The following is an 18,502-nucleotide window of genomic DNA, read 5'->3' as shown; positions in this document are numbered from 1 at the left end:
ACTCGGTTTCACAGATAAACATTGTGAAAATAGCCGTATACAACGCCTCACAACAACGTGAGGCAATTCTTTACCACTTTGATTATTTGATCACTTTTTATAGCATGTTTGTTGATTACTTGTTCCACAGTTTGAGAACCACTGACATAGAAAGCAGGCACCTGATAGTTTTTAAACTAAATGTTAGTAGGATTTACCTGTGGTATGGTGTTCATGCGGTTGTAGCGCTGCACCAGTTCATCTTTGGTGGGCATGCGATGCTGTCCTTTCCCCATCCCTACAAGCACAAGTAACAGTCCTTCTGGTACCACCATCATTCACGACACCGACACGATTCGGCGCCAAGCCTTCTCCAATGTGATTCACGCTTATTACACAGAACTTAAGTACCGTAATAACAAATTTTTCAAGTTTTATACATTCTTTTAATATTTAACGCTGATTCCACATTTTGCAAGTCGCTCTGGATAAGAGAGTCTGCTAAATAAAATGCCCAAATTGTTAATTGCAATTATAAATTCTACTGCTTTTATAATGTGGGGCTGAGTCCAACGTCATATAGATTTGTCATAGTCTATGACATGATTGACTGAAGTCACTCACAAGGCTGACCACATGAAGTCTATGATCTACAGTCTGAGAGCCACACTGTTCCCATGTGGACCCCCAGATCCACGTGATTCCATTCTTCACTCAAAATATAGCAGGGAAGATATAAAAATGTGTAAACTAATAAACGCTGCCCCCCACCCACCTATCCACCCGTCCTCCCAGTGACGACCATCTTACAGAACTTTGTATGAGCTCACAGAGAGAATCAAAGCCCACCTCCCACAGTGGTGACGACAACACAGTGCAGCACAACAGGACAAGATGGCACGCCCCCCCCCCCCCCCCCCCAAACAGATGAAAATGGACCATTCCAGTACGATGACATCTCATCCAGCCATGGTGAACACAGAATGGACTCCACCACCACAGAGGAAGACAATGGGGGGTATAGGGCCCGTTTCCTACCTGAGTATCCAAAGGATATGCTGGAGATGGGGCTGAGATAGATGCCCTTTCCATATGCTGCCCCATGCAGCTTGGGTTAAAGAGAGCAGGAGGGAAGGAAGTGTCACTTCAGAGTCACTCAGAGAACTCTTTCATAATACGTAGGCACAAGAATAGCCTGCACACAAACTGTAGTGTAAATACCAGACCTGCAGGGTAAATTAATGAATGCCCTACTTGATCGTTTCGCATCAAACAGTTTTGGACATAATGAGGTTTCCACCGGACAGAGCGATTTAGCATACTTCGTCATAAGGCAAATAGCAAAAGTAATACAACAGCAAGCTTGCCTTGTATACGTACTGTATGCCTCCCTTATATCTGTTTGTTTGGGGTTGGGCGGGGGGGCATTTTGGAAGATTTCCACTTATAGTGGAAATATTTTATGTAGGTCTGATATCTACAAATACAGAGACAAGCATACGCACGCACACACACGCACACACGCACGCAAAAGTCCAACAAGGACAGTAAGGCATCTAGCCAAGCACCACAGAGAAAGCTATGTTGAGTTTCTAAACGCTTTGAAGGCATTCAGCTTGTTGTGCACAAAACATTGTGGGGAACATCCCATAATGACACGTGAAATGAGGTCAGGAATGATGACACGAAGAAGATAATTATGAAGATGACCGAGGATGAGGTCGAGGAGAGTCCCTTCCATGGTAGGAAAGATAAGATGGGTCCAAAAGAATGGAGGCGATCAAAAACGCACAGAAGACAAGCCTGGGGGACGGAGGAGGACAAATTGGATGGAGAACAAAGAACAGAAACAGTTTAGGAATGAAATATGGCAAATATGGGGATCAGGACGTTGCGGTGTGTCTGCATGGAATCAAAAGCAGAAAGACAGGCAGAAAGATAGAGGGTGGATTTTGTATGTGTGTGTGTTTTTCTTTTTGTGTGTGCAGATTTATTCATCTGTTTCGCTGTGAAGAGAACAATGGTGGAAAGGGCTGGGCGCCTGGGATTGTTCAAGGTGAAACAGAGAAGGGGAATGAGCAGGCAGAGAAGCAGAAGCAATGCTGATCAAAGACCAGAGAGGAACATAAATAAAACACGGCAGACGAGAGGATCGGAGCCGCCTTTAAAGTTCCATGATCCTTAAGATCTCAAATACAAATGTTTCCAAAATAATATTCTCCTCCGCACTGATGGATCTCCAAATGCAAACGGGTACCGCTTTAAGTATTGTATTTTCACAAGCTACGCAGATGTATCCCCAAAGAGTCATTTTCATCCAGATCCAGCAAAACATACATAATTTGACAATATAACTTTTGCTTCTTTACAACAGTACGACTTTGACTGGTATTTACCATACAGGACAACATGACAAGTGCTAGAAAGTTTGGTTAATCATAGTCAAATTACTGTACCATGCTAAAGTTTGTGTGACTGAAAATGTAATTTAATTTTCACTGACAATTTCACTGACAACACTATCACACTGTGCATGATGGCAACCCTCACTCACCCATGCAGATCAGAATCAACCCAGGAAGGGCACATCAAATGCTGAAAATAGGCAATGCCATCCATCCAGACCTCCTCACGGCTGACAATTTCATCTATTAAAGGGACACTTCACCCTTTTTGCAAAAAAATATATGTTAATGACGTTTAGAAGCTTTAGATCACTTTCCTGGGGGTATTTATGTGTGTAATATGTGGCTTTAGATATTTTAGATTGTAGCAGTGAGCCTGTTGTCTCTGATGTCATGGACACTGGTCTCACTACCTTCCTGGACTACAATTCCCATAATTCTTTGGTGTACTGCTCTTCCTTGTGGATAGGGGGGAGAGCTGTCTTACTGAGACAACATGTAGTCCAGGAAGGAAGTGAGCCCAGTGTCCATGACAGCAGAGACAACAGGCTCACTGCTACAATCTAAAATATCTAAAACCACATATTACACACATAAAGACCCTCAGGAAAGTGTTCTAAAGCTTCTAAACGTCATTAACATATATTTTTTTGCAAAAAGGGTGAAGTGTCCCTTTAAACCATGTAAACAAGTGTCTAACTGCACACACTCAAAATCATTGTATGACTAGGAACTTAAGTGCTGACCTTTTGTGGTTGTCCTATAATGACGTTATTGCTAATAGCTGTTTAGCTCGCAGTCTATTATAGCTCAACAACAGCACAATCACCAGAAGCTGCAGTTTGTCTTCCATAGCTCATTGTTAGAGAATGTTAAGGGAATTAAAGCATACTCCACTTTTAGGTGATAACCTAATCACATTTTAGATAAAAGGGCGATCACCTAAAAAAAAGGCGATTTTAAGCGCTGAATATCAAAATCACATTTTGATAGATTATCACCTAAAAGTGGAGTATGCCTTGCTGTACCTGCATTAGGGCTGGAGAGATGGTAGTTACTTACCTTCAGTGGGAGCCATTCTCACTCACCACCGCAATGTTTTGATTCAGTGGCCTTCCCCACTCACCACCACGCCCGATGCTTTGCTTCAGAACCGTATAGGCTTTCAGCCACCGGACCTACCCTATACTGCTAGTGCTCTAAGTGGTTGACCCTCTCGTTCCAACAAGGCACACAGGTAACCCGCTGACCCCCAGCCAACACCACAGCCCCCTCCCTCTCTTTCCCACAACAGGAAGGGGTGTGCCGTCCACTGCTGTCAGTACAGAAAGTATAGGGAGTAGCTGACACTGGCCATGACAGGTTTCCCAGAGTGCCGTGTGCTCAGTAAAAATGCCAAATTCAAAGTTGACAAAATGAAAGAATTAAATAAAATAAAAAAGGAAAGCTGGCACCCATTAACTGTCAAAATGAATCAGCTGGACAGCAGGCCTGCTCCCCGTGAGAACAGGCGCTGTCCAAGGTGGGATATGCGTCTTTGATTACAGCCAACTGCTGGGCTTTATGTACCTGCAGTTTGGTGTAAGAGGCATTGACTAGTCCATTTCTCAGAACGGAGTGCCAGTTCTCTATGTGGGAACCACTGGAGCAGGAGCACAGAAAGAGAGGGAGAGATAAAGACACGTGGAGTTAGACACAGAGTGAGACGGTAAACGGGTAAAGCATTGAATAAAACATTCTTGTGCAGAAGTGTGCACTCAAAAATGTCTAAGCTTCTGAGACTGAAACCCAATGTATGCGTTGGTGGAAAAGTCGCTTGACAAAAATGACATATGTCACATAACATAACTAGGGGCGGCGGTGGCTCAGGGGTAGAGTGCCTGGATGGGAACCGCAAGGTTGCCAGTTCGAACCCGGGCTCCCCCAGAGTTACTGTCGAAGTGTCCTTGAGCAAGACACTGAAACCCTAATTGCTCCCGATGTGCTAGTTGGTGCCTTGCATGGTTTCCGCTGCCATCGGTGTGTGAATGGGTGAATGTAATGCACAATCTATGTAAAGCGCCTTGGATAAAGGCGCTATATAAATGCACCATTTACCATTTATAACACTTTTCCACCTAACCACCTAAGCATAAATTAGGCTTGAGGACTAATTTGCAGAGTTATACTGATACAATGACAAAAACCAAAATAGATGGTATAAAAGACAAAAAAAAAGGTTTATAAGACTTAGGCCCCCTACACACTGCACAATATTTGCTCAGATTTTGATGTTGCCTGCCTGCCTGCCTGCCTGTGTGTGTGTGCACATACAGAGAGAGAGAGAGACGCAGAGAATTATTATGAAAATCAATATTTTGCATTCCTGTCTGCTTAGTAAAATTAGATGAGGAACAGTAAAACTGAGACCCAGATACACGAAAACAAATATATCTCTGGATTTAAACTGAATTTGGAATTATTATTTCTTCATCAGCTTTTTTGAAACAATGTATTAATTAATACAATAATATGTGTTGAATTATAAAACTTAAATGCTGCTGTAATGGCACTTTTACCACTGAAACCTTGGAATTTGATTATCTTAACTGTGACTATCTGAGCCAGCATTCTCTGTCTACTGCCAGTGACACTGTGCCAACCAGAATAAACCTAGTCATCTATTCCCACCATTACGCAGAGGATATTTAGAGACATGTCTTACATCATCCTCTAAACTTAGACCATTTATTATTCACAAAACAGACTCTCTGAGTAACCGGAGACCCAGATCACTGCCGTCTTTTATCACCGGACGCGTTGCGTGAACACAGGCCCCAGCTGATATATCAAGCTGATGTATCAAATCTCCTGTCAAGGTCTCTTAAAATAAACCAGGGTGCGCGTCGTGGGCGGTATGAGGGCAGCTGTTATTCTTAGCTGCAGTACATTAAAGAGAGTGCATGTTGAATTAACATCACTTCCCTGGGGGACTGAGCCAGTTTGAGTGGTTTGTTGCGTTCCCCTCGAACTGGCTAAGAACATGATGCGGGAGGCTGGGGCATGCGAGCAGGTACATGCGTATTGGCAGCGGCACCATTAGCATTAACCATCTTAACGTTTACACATTCGACTGTGCCAACAATAAAAAAATAAAAAAACAGGAATAATTCATAGCAATTAACGTTAACATCGAGGATGAGAGACGGATGGAGTTGCTCTCAAAGCTAGCGGAACTTCGCCAGCACCCAGATGGGCTTTGTGTATCTAAAATGTTCATCCGAGCTCCATCTGCTACTGTCCGACACGATCTCACGGACATCACTGGCTCTGTGCGCTGGCACGGCGGGGCGTGTTGCCCGTCCAAGAGAGATGGCCAGTGCCATGTGCAGTTGCTTTGTTATGGTGGAATGGAAATCTGCTGCAAACCTTGCCATCTACATTATCATGACCAGATGCTGGAGAGAGGATGTGTTCAATCAATTCAAAGCCTCTGGATAGTACTCAGAGTTGAGTACTCAGAGTTTTTCTATTCCACTGTACGGACATTTTATGGCATTGTGTGCCAGGTCTAAGTTAGAGTCTGAGTAGATGGTGCATGGTCCTCAGCTCTGGTTCCACAGCACCAGATCCTACAAACTTTCTTATGGAGACTTGTCTCTGGATGAGAGACTATTGAGATTGAGATAATTGGTGCCGTCATACTGATTGGATATTTGCATCATGTGTTAATTTAAACAGATTTAATTTAACCACGTAACCCCTACAGAATATACTTTGTTGACTTATCCTATATTTTCCCTCTACACCACATCTGTTATCAGCTATTTTCACTATCTACTTTCGGACCAATGTTCCCCTATTATGCCATGCCGCAAATAAAGATTTTAAACAACAAAAAAGACTATGTGCATGATGTTCACAAAGAGGTGATTAGGAGTTAATACAGTACTCTCTTCAAATGTGTTTTTTTAACATTAAAACTTAACATGGTTTATATCTGCCTCCCAAGGAGGACTTTTTTTAAACGGAAGCCCGACACGGGCGTCAGTACAAGGGCCGTCACCATGAGGGAACTGTGAGGTGCAGTCTAGACTCTACAAGCACATGCACAAAATTCCTTTGCGGTTCAAGGAAGCACAATTTGAAACAATCGACCCACTAACATGAGAGAGTGTCCATCCTTTACATCTTTTAAGGTCCAACTAAAATGATGGATCATGGACAGTCAAACATTTTTAAATAGGTTTAAATGTAGGTTATTTTAGTTGTCCTGAGTCTCTGGTATTTTAGGTCAAAACTAGGCCTTTTTACTGTAGTTCTTTTGTGCCCTTTTTATTTGTAATGTTTTTTATGTGCTCTTTTTGTAATGTTGATGGTATTTTGTATGGGGAGTGACTACGGATGGAAATTAGCATTCTTGCTAAATCCGGCGCATTTGCATTGCATTGTATATGTGGTGTTCATTAATATGTACTGCCAAATTAATGTATCAATAAAATAGAGACAGTAGGGTTCACGTGGCTAAAATGTCATCTCTAACACTTTGGCTGATGTCAAAAGCCCCAGCCATGTTTGCGCCAAAGGTGGAAATAACAATAAGTCTGTTTTCATTCTAATTCTAGTAGTGATGGACGGTATGAGAGCAAAGTCAGTTCAATATTTGACATGTCTGGGGGAAGAGCAGAGTCCAACTCACTGGAAGGCGAAGGTGCTGCCATAGAGTTTCTTGGCAGTACGAAAGCGAGCCTCCTTGGCTGGAGGGCTGCTCAGGAGCAGGAACTGGTGAGAAGTGTGCATGAACTTCAGTTGCTGTCAGAGTGGGCCAGAGGGGGGGGGGTTAGAGAGAGAGAGAGAGAGAGAGAGAGAGAGAGAGAGAGAGAGAGAGAGAGAGAGAGAGAGAGAGAGAGAGAGAGAGAGAGAGAGATACACAGGGACAAAGTGAAAGTAAGGGAGAGATGCAGATAGAGAGAGGAGGCAGAGAGGAGGCAGAGAGGGAGAGTTAAAAAAAGACAGAGAAAGAAGTACAGTATAAAAGGGAGGCATGAATAACGTGGAATACAGGCATGATACATGGAGAAAGAAAATATGGAGATAGTCATAGAGAGAGAAAAAATGTTTAGAGAGAATTAGGGAAAGAGGCACACAGCGCAGTGTTCTATGGAGAGCAGAAAGTGTGTGATTGTGTATGTGATTCCTCCTACCCTGCTCAGAGGCAGCTTGACAATATGGGACCTGTTACTGGATATGATCCTGTGGAAAGACAGAAGAGAACACTCAGTTTCAATGAACCTGACAATGTCTGTTTGTGTGTACCCCATAGAGCGTCGCAGTCTAATCTATAGCTATGATTTCATTGGCTGAGCACCCCATAGTGATGATTTGATTGACTGAGCAAAGTACGGTACGTACAGTATTGAGGATAAAAGGTTACGGAAAAGTGAGGACGGAAAAGTGAGGATACGGATGTGATTTTTTATTAATTAACAATTTAATTAATACATTTTTTTAGCTCAAGTCCCTGGAGCAAAATGTTTTTACATGGGGTCAGCGGCCAAATGCATTACATTTTTACCACTTAGTAGCAACATGTGTTTTTCAGGAAACTGTTGGGCCTCCTCAGGTCTTAATGGCTTTTATACATGCTGTCCACTCACCACTGTAGTAATGGGTGTGCCAGAGGATCCAGCTTGTCCATCTGTTTCTTGATCTCCAAATAGGAACCCTGCAATGAAAAGCACACAGACATACAAGTCACTCCATCTGCTTAGATCTGACTGGGAGCAATGACTTATCAATACTCACTCTAAACCACACAATTCAACCTCCTTCACCCATTCTGACCTGAGATCAGATTCTAAAAATGTCTTCTATACATCCTGACAGTTTTCTGAAAAAGCTATGTTTATATGTCAGTCGTTCTGCGAATTTTCAAAAATAGCAGACCTACAAGCTCGTAGCGCGCCACTCGGTGTTATTTCAGAATCATGTCAGAACAGGCCAGCTCCATATATGGAGATATAGGGGTGATCAGGTCGAGAGCCCATCCGTCTCTAGCTCCGACGGACTCGACACCGGGCACTGCACTCCCTGTGGGGGTGTGGAACGCGTGTGTCGAATTTTAAGTTGGTGGGGCGAACAGTTCTCGGGTTACGTGGATTACAGACGTAACACACGTACACACGTACGTACATACAGTATACGTACAGAGTCTTGATAGATAGAAGATTAGATTATAAGGTAGTCACATTATGATTACCTTTGTTACCTTAGTTTTCCTCAACAACAGGGACGTTATTAGACTAGCTCTGGTGCATAGCGTTAGGAGTTCTCCTTAACGCTATGTTACTTTCGAGCCTCTCGTCTGTAGTAAAAATAAAAAAATCCCTTTCGCTACTCACCAAAACAAAGACGGTTTAGAGGAGGTGAAAGCCTACTTTCCTTGGTGAGAACACTCGGAGCCCCCCACCTCACGCTAAAATCCACATTTTGGCCAGATAAAAACATATTTCACTGGAAGAAAAATCTGGTCAATTAAATGGGATTTTTCTATTGACAATATCTGTAGAGGGCGTAGTGGAGTGAATAAAACATTTAAATTATACATATTTTTTTCTTCTGGTGAAATATTTTCTTTTCTGGCCAAAAATACCATTATACGTGTGGGGCTCAGAGTGCGTCCACTACGGAAAGTAGGCTTTCAACTCCACAAAACCGTCTTTGTATATGAGGCTTGAAAGTCCCATAGCCTAAGGAGACGTCTTTCTACCACTATGGACCAGAGCTATGATTAGACTAGAGTTTCTCTCAGACTGACTTCAAAATAACTTTATAAAATAAGATTTATTTAGAATCGTTTTGTTTACTCTTACTGGATTGTTGCATTTTATTTATTTTCTTGCAATAGTGATGATTATTTTTTATTTTTCATGTGCACTATTGATTTGATTTGCAAATGAGAAAAAGCTTAAATGAATTCACCTTTGCTTCCATTAACCCATTATGCCTACCTGGGTCATCTCGCGGATGGACATGACACTGTCTAACGCTTTCTGCAGTCTCTCATAATTCTTCTTCTGTGTGCATGGAGCCAAGAGGGGTCAAATGACAAAGGGGTGAAAGAAGACAAGAAAACAACAAAAACATTTAAATGCCTGAAAAAATATGATTTCAGAAATAGAGGTTACCGGTAGTTGAAATATTACTATGATTTTTATTATTTACACTTAACAATTAAAAAGTTACCTGGATGTCAGTGTCCATTTATCTTTACGATAAATGTTACTTATTTGTAACCGACTGTATTTAGGTATTCTGTAAGCTAAAACATTATCTGATAACACAACTTTATGTTACAGGCAGTAATAATTTCAAGAACATAATATTAGATGTCACAGGACGGTTAGGGAGGGCTGTCACCTTTGGGTTGAAGGCCAGGGTCTTGGGGTCATTGGGGTCCACTACTGAAGGGTACGGCTCAAAGATGATGCTTTTACGGGGAGACTCGAGAGCAGCTCGGCACATGGCCACGAGCAGGTCCACCACCTGGAGAAGAAGAGCCAGATCAGCAGCAGAACTCAGTCAGACAAAGTTTTATAGATCCTTTTATGGCATTTTTGCAAAATACCCCAGGGTCCTTTTTTTACACTGTTAAATTAACAATACCGTAATCTGGTTGGACATACTCTGTCTGCTGGAGCTAGCCAAGTCTCCAGTGATTTCTATAAAACTTTATTACTCAGTCTAGGTTGACATATTATACATTTTATTGACTCTTTAATTTCAGTGTCCCTGCATCCATTAGAGATGCCAGCCAGCCTTGCTACCATAAGTTATATGGTATATGGTATATATGCATAAACATGGAAAGGAAAGAGGAGATCCACACACTGTTTAAAAAGCAGAACTGAAAAGAATACAACGTTTGGGCCTCAGGGGCCTTCGTCCGGTATTCGTCAGGTATTGATACCTGATGAAGGCCCCTGAGGCTGAAACGTTGTATTGTTTTCCGCTCTGGTGTCATTCAATTGTTTTGGGAGCTTATAAAACGGTGTGCGGATCTCCTCTTTCCTTTCTTAGTTATCATTTTGGATCCTGCACCCGTTGAAATTTGTGTGCACCTCTTGACCATAATTATGTATAAACATGAACACAACACTGGGTCACATGTCTCCTTTTGCTTCTCAGCTTCTCTTTTTTTTTAAATAGTTCTGTGCCATAGTATTCTTATTATGTATATAAGTTATACTGTCAAAAGAAGAACCCTTTTCAGTATAGCATAATCAAATTAGAAAAAGTGCTCCTCAGAGCACAGGTCTCCAAACAAAAAAAAAAGGAAAAGGGATGTGTTCCTCGGCCTAGTGGGAATGTGCATGCAAAGTTTCGGCAAACAAGCCAAGCCACTCCTGCAGATGCCAATATTAGACTCCATCCAGGACTTTTTCCTGTTGTATTGTAAGGGTCCATGTCTCTGCCCCATACAGAAGTACTGGCTCCACAGTAGCTATGAACAGGTCTTCTCCCATATCTGATTTCCACACTCTCCTCATACCGTGCATGGACTGACCGCATCAGAAATGTGGACCTCTATGGGGACCTACTACGGGTCACGGACTAAGTCAGAGAGAGAAGGATGAGGCTTGGCAGGGCACTGCGTCAGGCACCCAGAACTTGAGGCAATTAAATTGACCCTAAGGGAGCCAACCCAGGGCAAAGCCAGGAGGGGAAAGAAGCGTACCAACTATGTAGACGTGCTGTGGCGCGACACTTGGCTGACAACACTGTAGAGCTCAAGAACCTGATGTTGGATAGGAAATTGTGGAGGGCAGCGATCTAGGAATCCCGAGTTGGTGTTGGCTAGACCTCACTCTCGCAGCAACTAACTATGTTGATCGCATGATTATAGAGATTGTGTTGTATACCAATTTGTGTGTACACATATGACAGATCGGCATGAAAGCTTGCACATTAGTTCCCAGGAAGTAGGAAGAACCTATAGAGCTACCCCAAATTGGCCTCATGGTGGCGCTATAACAGCATATATCTAAATGACGGAGACCCGCCCGGCAGCACTGTTTAAGTAGTATTTTTTGTTAAATTACTCGTGACAAAGTAAAAGTAAAAGTCAACAGTATGTATGTCCATAAAATAAGCAAGCAGCATGCACAGACAATACACTAGGGGCTCCATCTTGCGGCAGGGGCCCTTTTTCCTTAATTTGGGGATTTAGTATTGTGTAAGAGGTGTGGCCCCGTAAAATGTGTTATCTTGTGCTACAGTCCCTAAAACACCCCCATTACCCCTTACATTATGCATAGGTGTGGTTTGGGCGTTACAATGATTAAACTAATCACCGTGGCACCTGCCATTGCCTTTAAGAGATCCATTATCCATTTAACATTATGCCCAGTGATGTATACTGTGATGCCCCACACATATGAGTAGTGGATGTGCCTGCCTAACTTTCATCCTATAGGTGAACCTGGGTGGGGCATTGGCCTGATGGCTAATGGGAGAGCACCTGGGCCCGGTGTCTTTTTTTAAATATATTTTTTATCCCACGATTTTGTAACCCATTTTTCACCCCTGTGCCAATTATCTACTGTGATCCTGGGCTCTACACACCCTCCGCCAACCTGGGGAGAGCAACGGACTTAACTCATGCTCCCTTCATGCCTGAGTGTCCAAGTTGCTCCTTTACACCTGACAGGGGGGAGTTTCCCTGGTTGGACGTAGCGCGTGGAAGGAACACGTTATTCCAACCAGTTCCTTTCCCCTCCATCAGGCGCCCCGGCTGGCCAGGGGGAGGCAGTTTAGAGACCAGGATTACTGCATGTCCGGGCCCGGTGTCTAACAGAGGCTATAAATACAATGCTCCTGCCATTTGAGCTGAGAGATCCAGAGGAGGCAGACCTGCTGCCGCCACTCACTGCTTTAGCCTCCATGCCTCATATCATTGATGTTTGATTATCCTTTCCATCCACACATGCACCACACCATGTATCACACATCCATACACTACACTTACACCACTGACTTACTGACTACACACCCCATAGTATTCGTTATGTTCAGTACTGCAGTTCTTCTTTAGTTCCTTTGTATAGGCCTATTATTTAATAAACACATACGTTGTTCAACTTTCGACTGTCTCCTGCTCCTGATGTTTGTCATAGCATGAGCCAGCTATGACAATACTATGGCCCATGGCCATAGAAGAGCGACACACCTTGCTGCCTTGAAATATAGCATATTTATATTTGATACAGAGGCCGGGTTGTTTTGTGTCCAGTAGCTCCAACACAGCCTCACTCGTGCAAATCTAATAACTTCTTTAACTAGACAATTAAACACAATAATTATAGTAAAAAGGAGCGCATTCTTTTATCAAACAGAATTCGCATTATGGGTGGTTTGAAGAGGCACTTTCCATTGTCCTAAACCTGTGTGCATAAGATAGCAAATATAGGGAAAGCGCATCAACACGCCTACAGACACACCTCCACCCGCAAATATAGGAGTTGGCAAAATGAATAGTGGGTTGTGTGGCCATAAGATAACGTTTACGCATAGTGGAAGATCCTAAATGTAATTTACTTGAGGATAAAGCATGGCATAAGATTGAGCCCCTTCTTTCTTTCAATCATTTAATTATTGTTATTTGTTATTATTATTGATTTATTATTATATTTTCACAATCTGATACAACGCCGGCTAGCCTACTTTCTAATGTTTTGATAATTTGCGCGACAGATGTATGCATATGACGGTATACTGTAGACTAGAGTTTCAAACTAGGGTATTTAAGAAGAAGATGATCAGGTAATAATTGTGAAAAATAATAATGATTGAATGATGATTGAAACAAAGTGAATTGTTTGCTAGCGTGCTGCTTGTTTATGTTATGGATATACATACTGTACAACTTTGTCATTAATAATTCAACAAAAAATACTTTTAACCGCTCTGTCATTTAGATATACTGTATGCGCTATAACAGGGCCCTTCAACGTTTTGGCTCAGAGGAGTTTATTTTATTTTATTTAAACTATGTTTCAATATGTACAGTATATATCATATATCAAAAGTTAGGTTTTTCTGTTACCTCTGCTCCAGTCGCCACCTCCTCAGCTGCTCCTGACATAACACCCAGAGTGTAGAAGGAGAAGACGCACAACTCCCTGGTACACACGGCAGGCTGCGCACACACATTCACACAAAGACCACATGGAATTATACACACATAATATGATGTACTACAAATAAACAGCACGCACGCACGCACGCACGCACGCACGCACGCACACATTTAGGAAATACTGTATAATTTGTATTTGCATTAATCCAGGGCTGCTAAAGGCACCAGCAAATGTAAACAAACACATTGATGTTTCAATAGCTTCATAATGAACTTCTAGTTCTTCTTTCACTAATACCTTTAGCATAGAGCCATTCTGGAAGACGTGCTGCTCGTCACAGACCACACAGTACTCGTTGAGCGTGGGGATCCTCTGCTCCGAGTACTTCATGATCTGTTGTTACAGGAGACAACAACATTGGCTCAACCCATTTAGACCTGAGGCTAATTCTACAAATGTATTCCTAACAGTTTTCTGAAAACACTTATGTTGCTATAATATATCGTTGCTGTCGGGCAGAAACCTCTTTTAACCTCTTTTTTTTAATAACGTAATGCGCTATTGATCATACTACACCGTCACACAATGATGCCTTTGAATTTGAATCCTGAAAAGTAATAGTTTTGGACATATGAGGTTTCCACCCGAAAGAGACGATCTAAAATGACACATATACTTTCCCGGTTTGAATGGGTTAAAAGGTAGGGTTTAATATGGTAAGTGTTTAATATGTTTAATAGCTCTATATTCTGATAGTACTACTCATTGCTATAGACAGTGTTTGTTCAGTAACAGGAGTCTCCTATAGTGTTTGTTCAGTAACAGGAGTCTCCTATAGTGTTTGTTCAGTAACAGGAGTCTCCTATAGTGTTTGTTCAGTAACAGGAGTCTCCTATAGTGTTTGTTCAGTAACAGGAGTCTCCTATAGAGTGTTTGTTCAGTAACAGGAGTCTCCTATAGTGTTTGTTCAGTAACAGGAGTCTCCTATAGTGTTTGTTCAGTAACAGGAGTCTCCATGTCTCTGTTTGTTCAGTAACAGGAGTCTCCTATAGAGTGTTTGTTCAGTAACAGGAGTCTCCTATAGAGTGTTTGTTCAGTAACAGGAGTCTCCTATAGAGTGTTTGTTCAGTAACAGGAGTCTCCATGTCTCTCCAGCTCAAATAAATTTTCAGGTCCGGATGCCAATTTTAGGATGGAGAACTCAGTCAGGATACAGATTAAACAAGTCAAATTCAAAGTAATGACACAAATGAATGAACAGACAAAATTGCATATTCTGTTCAGTAAAATATTTTTGTTTTGGGGTCCCAAATACAATACACTCGTCACTCGCTGTTCACCAGTGGGGCCTAGGCCTCACTGGTGAACTTGAATAACTGGCTTGTCCAATATGAACTTTTACGAGGGTTGACCTTCACTTATTTAAGTCTCTGTGGTATCACAGGCAATGTTACGGGTTTGGTATCATAAACACAACTAGGTGCTATTGAAGCAACACAGTGTGTCGCGATTTCAGGCAATATACAGAAAGAGACAACCATCACAATGGTTTCCTCTTCACATTGATGTTCCAAACCCCACACAAGTTATACAATGACCCTTGAATTACTTCAGACAGTTTCCTATTCACTCATCAGATAAATCATATCCCACTCTCTCTCAGTCACTCTGCTCTTCCCCACACAGATGTGTGTGAGTGGTTACAAATCTATTACAGCATCTTTCTCTTTAAACGCATCCTGTCTGTGCCGCCACTGATGGTCAGATAGTAATTGATTCTGAAGTGTCTATCACGGTTTCATCATTTCCCACCGTGGTCGGAAAGGGACTCTCGACGAACCGCAGCATAATAGCTGGCTGCTTTGCCAAAAAGTGCACTGCACGGCTCAATCCTTAAAAAGGCCTTTTAGGCTGTTTTATACTCGCACGGCAGGTGTCTGTCGAAAGAAGGCCGACGAGAACGACAGATTCTCCCAAGTGAATGGGGAAGTGTTAGTAGACGTGAGCCGTGGACAGACACCCGTCTCTTTTCCGGAGCATAAAACAGCCCTTACCTGCACTAAGAAGCCGTACTCCAAGGTAGGGATGTTCTTGCAGTGGCCGCCCGCCTGGGATGAGAAAAACAATTCAATCAGCTGCCTCGTGGTAATCTGCGCTGGGGCCCTGGCCGCCGGGACAGCCACAGTCTGATGGGTCAAGTGAAGACAAAGCATTATGGGAAACGGCGCACCAGCCCAGCCATGATGTTCAGGGTCGGGGTAGGTAGGTTGGTACAGTAGGTAGGTAGGTAGGTAGGCAGGTAGGTAGGTACAGTAGGTAGATAGGTAGGTAGGTACAGTACAGTACAGTAGGTAGGTAGGCAGGTAGGTAGGTACAGTACTAGGTAGGTAGGTAGGCAGGTACAGTACAGTACAGTAGGTAGGTAGATAGGTAGGTAGGTACAGTACAGTACAGTAGGTAGGTAGATAGGTAGGTAGGTACAGTACAGTACAGTACAGTACAGTAGGTAGGTAGGTAGGTACAGTAGGTAGGTAGGTAGGCAGGCAAGTACAGTACAGTAGGTAGGTAGATAGGTACAGTAGGTAGGTAGGTAGGCAGGTACAGTACAGTAGGTAGGTAGGTAGGCAGGTACAGTACAGTAGGTAGGTAGATAGGTAGGTAGGTACAGTATAGGTAGGTAGGGAGAGAAGGTGCTCAGGTGAGAACGGTGCAGGTTGGTGCGCTACTGGGAAGAGGGGGAAGAGGCACACGTCTCCATTGGACACAGTAAACAAACGGTACTGGCAAAAAGGGAATTCAAACATTATCTTCGCTGTCGGTGCGGAAACTTTGTCATGTCCAGAACAGTTATATTTCAGGGAATGGGGCAAAAAAAAAGAACCTGCGTTCCATTGGATCCAACATTGATTATTATTTAGTAAATATAACCCTGTAGACAGACTTAAAACACTTTCAACCTATTTTGTGTCATTGTCATTGTCATGTCATGGCAAACTAAATGTAAATGTTTAAAAAATAGAACATGGTACATTCGCATTGCATCTGCTTGTTGTGAGCATATGGATCTGCTATTTCAGCTACTTTAAAATAGGGCATTTATTTATTAAAGGAATATGGAGGTCCAAGGTTTCTGCCCGACAGCGACGATTATGAGTCATGCACTGTATGTAGAATTCATGGATGTGATGTTTCAGGGAGATTTCTTTTGTTGGTCAGGACTTCATGTGGGTTTGGCCCATTCACTTGACATGCAGTACTGTATGTGGGTCAGTATGTCTCACTATGAAATGCGTCATTGTGTGTGTCTGTGGCTGCGGATGTCAAAAGAACCTCCAGTATGGCTGTAGATTAATTATAGATCAAGGTGATTATAGTCCAAAAAAAAAACTAAACAAAAAAACAAAAATCCATAAAAGAATATATATAATAATAATAATAATAATACAGTTAGTTAACTGAAATAAACGATAACTAACTGAAAATGCCCTTTTCACTATTCTTCTGAACTTCTTCTGAATCCCACCTCTGACTACTAAAATAAAACAAGCTGAAACTAACAAAAACGACTAAACCTCTTTATCTGCTTTAAAAACTAATCAAAACTATGCTGAAAAAAAAGGGCCAAAACAAAACACAAATAAAAACGAATGAAAAATGCTAAACTATAGTATTTTGTATTGTGTATATATGTAAGTAACATGGATTGTGTCTCACTTTTGTTCTCCAGTTCAGGTTACAGATGGGTAAAACATGGCAGGCTGCATAATACAGACCTTAGAACTACATTGTGATGTAAGCAACACAGCTGCAGCCGATCACATTAATAATGACTGTGTTAGTTTTGTGTGACCCAATGTACAGTAACTAATACCGTTGACTATGCTTGCACATTTGTACACCCATAAGCCATAACTCACACAACTAACACAACCATTATTAACTTGATTAGCCGCAGCTCTGTTGTTTATAGCCTGCCATGGTTTAAATCAGCTGTAGTTTTTAATCTGAATTAAGTCCCTAAGTTGTTAATGCATCTGAATGCAAAACTACTTCTGTTCCAATGCAATAACATGCAACGCATGCATGTTATTGCTACTGCAATCTCACTACACGTGTGACCAGGCATGACAAGAGAGAGTATAGATGTTTATTTAAAACATGTGTTTAGATGAATATCCTATAGCCTTGTATCTCCCTATTTCAACCTTTTTAATTTTTATTTTGTTTACACTTTCTCATAACATGTCTACAAGGCGACATGTTGTGAGCTTGTAGATCTGCTATTTCCCTCTTTTTGGTCAGGTGACGACCTGACCTAACATCTACTGCCAGGTTGAGTTATGTCTGCGGGTTTTAGAAATATGTAATGCATGAAAAATATTAAGAGCTTGTGACTACAGCAAATGTTTTCGCTTTTCTGAAAAGTGACTATTTTGAACATGCCTGTACAAGGTTTCTGCCCAACAGCGATGATATAAACGTTAGTGCATTTGTTCATGTATTCTTAAACACATTTTTACACACTTTTACCATTATACATATCGTTGCTATCAGGCAATAACCTCATGTCCATATTTTATTATTATTATTATTATTATTTTTAATAATGCCCTACTTGATCATACAACAGTGTCACACAAAAGTACGGTATCAAAAGTAGCATAATTGCAAGCTTGAAACACGGTGCGAACGAAGCGACGCATTTTGAGCTTGTAGAGCTGCTACTTTTTCTTTTATTTTAATTTATTTGAACCCAGAAATGTAACGGATTTGGACATACCGTGATGAGGTTTCCACCTGACAGACGATATACACAAAGGTGTGACACACAACAACACACAGCAAACAAAGCTGCTCTATATGTAATCTGGTGTGCTGATTTATTTATTTATTTGTTACCATTGAGCTTAATAGAGCCAGCCTGCTTGCTCAGGGGATAAATTCAATCTTGATCATCAGTTCAAAATGTGTGTCAGAACCATGAGTGTAGGGGACACAATC

General features: G+C 41.9%; 1 protein-coding gene across 2 annotated transcripts in view; it reads right to left on the bottom strand.

Annotated features, from left to right (window-relative positions):
• Positions 1-18,502, bottom strand: part of LOC308319752 (protein mono-ADP-ribosyltransferase PARP6-like) — a gene marked incomplete at its 5' end in the record, with an annotated part of 33,992 nt that overhangs the window by 4,358 nt on the left and 11,132 nt on the right. The window contains 11 exons of one of the 2 annotated variants that reach the window (XM_080769934.1): positions 198-277; positions 1,018-1,087; positions 3,954-4,026; positions 7,063-7,172; positions 7,568-7,616; positions 8,021-8,088; positions 9,374-9,439; positions 9,783-9,908; positions 13,468-13,560; positions 13,799-13,894; positions 15,556-15,687. In XM_080769934.1, coding sequence (XP_080626060.1) covers positions 198-277; positions 1,018-1,087; positions 3,954-4,026; positions 7,063-7,172; positions 7,568-7,616; positions 8,021-8,088; positions 9,374-9,439; positions 9,783-9,908; positions 13,468-13,560; positions 13,799-13,894; positions 15,556-15,687 — 963 coding nt within the window. Of the gene's footprint in view, positions 1-197; positions 278-1,017; positions 1,088-3,953; positions 4,027-7,062; positions 7,176-7,567; positions 7,617-8,020; positions 8,089-9,373; positions 9,440-9,782; positions 9,909-13,467; positions 13,561-13,798; positions 13,895-15,555; positions 15,688-18,502 lie in introns of both variants that reach the window. The other variant, XM_080769933.1, reaches the window with a different exon arrangement.

This window comes from Protomyctophum bolini, assembly GCF_963924005.1.
Source record: "Protomyctophum bolini genome assembly, chromosome: 1".
NCBI lineage: Eukaryota > Metazoa > Chordata > Actinopteri > Myctophiformes > Myctophidae > Protomyctophum > Protomyctophum bolini.
This window is presented reverse-complemented; position numbering and strand designations above follow the sequence as displayed.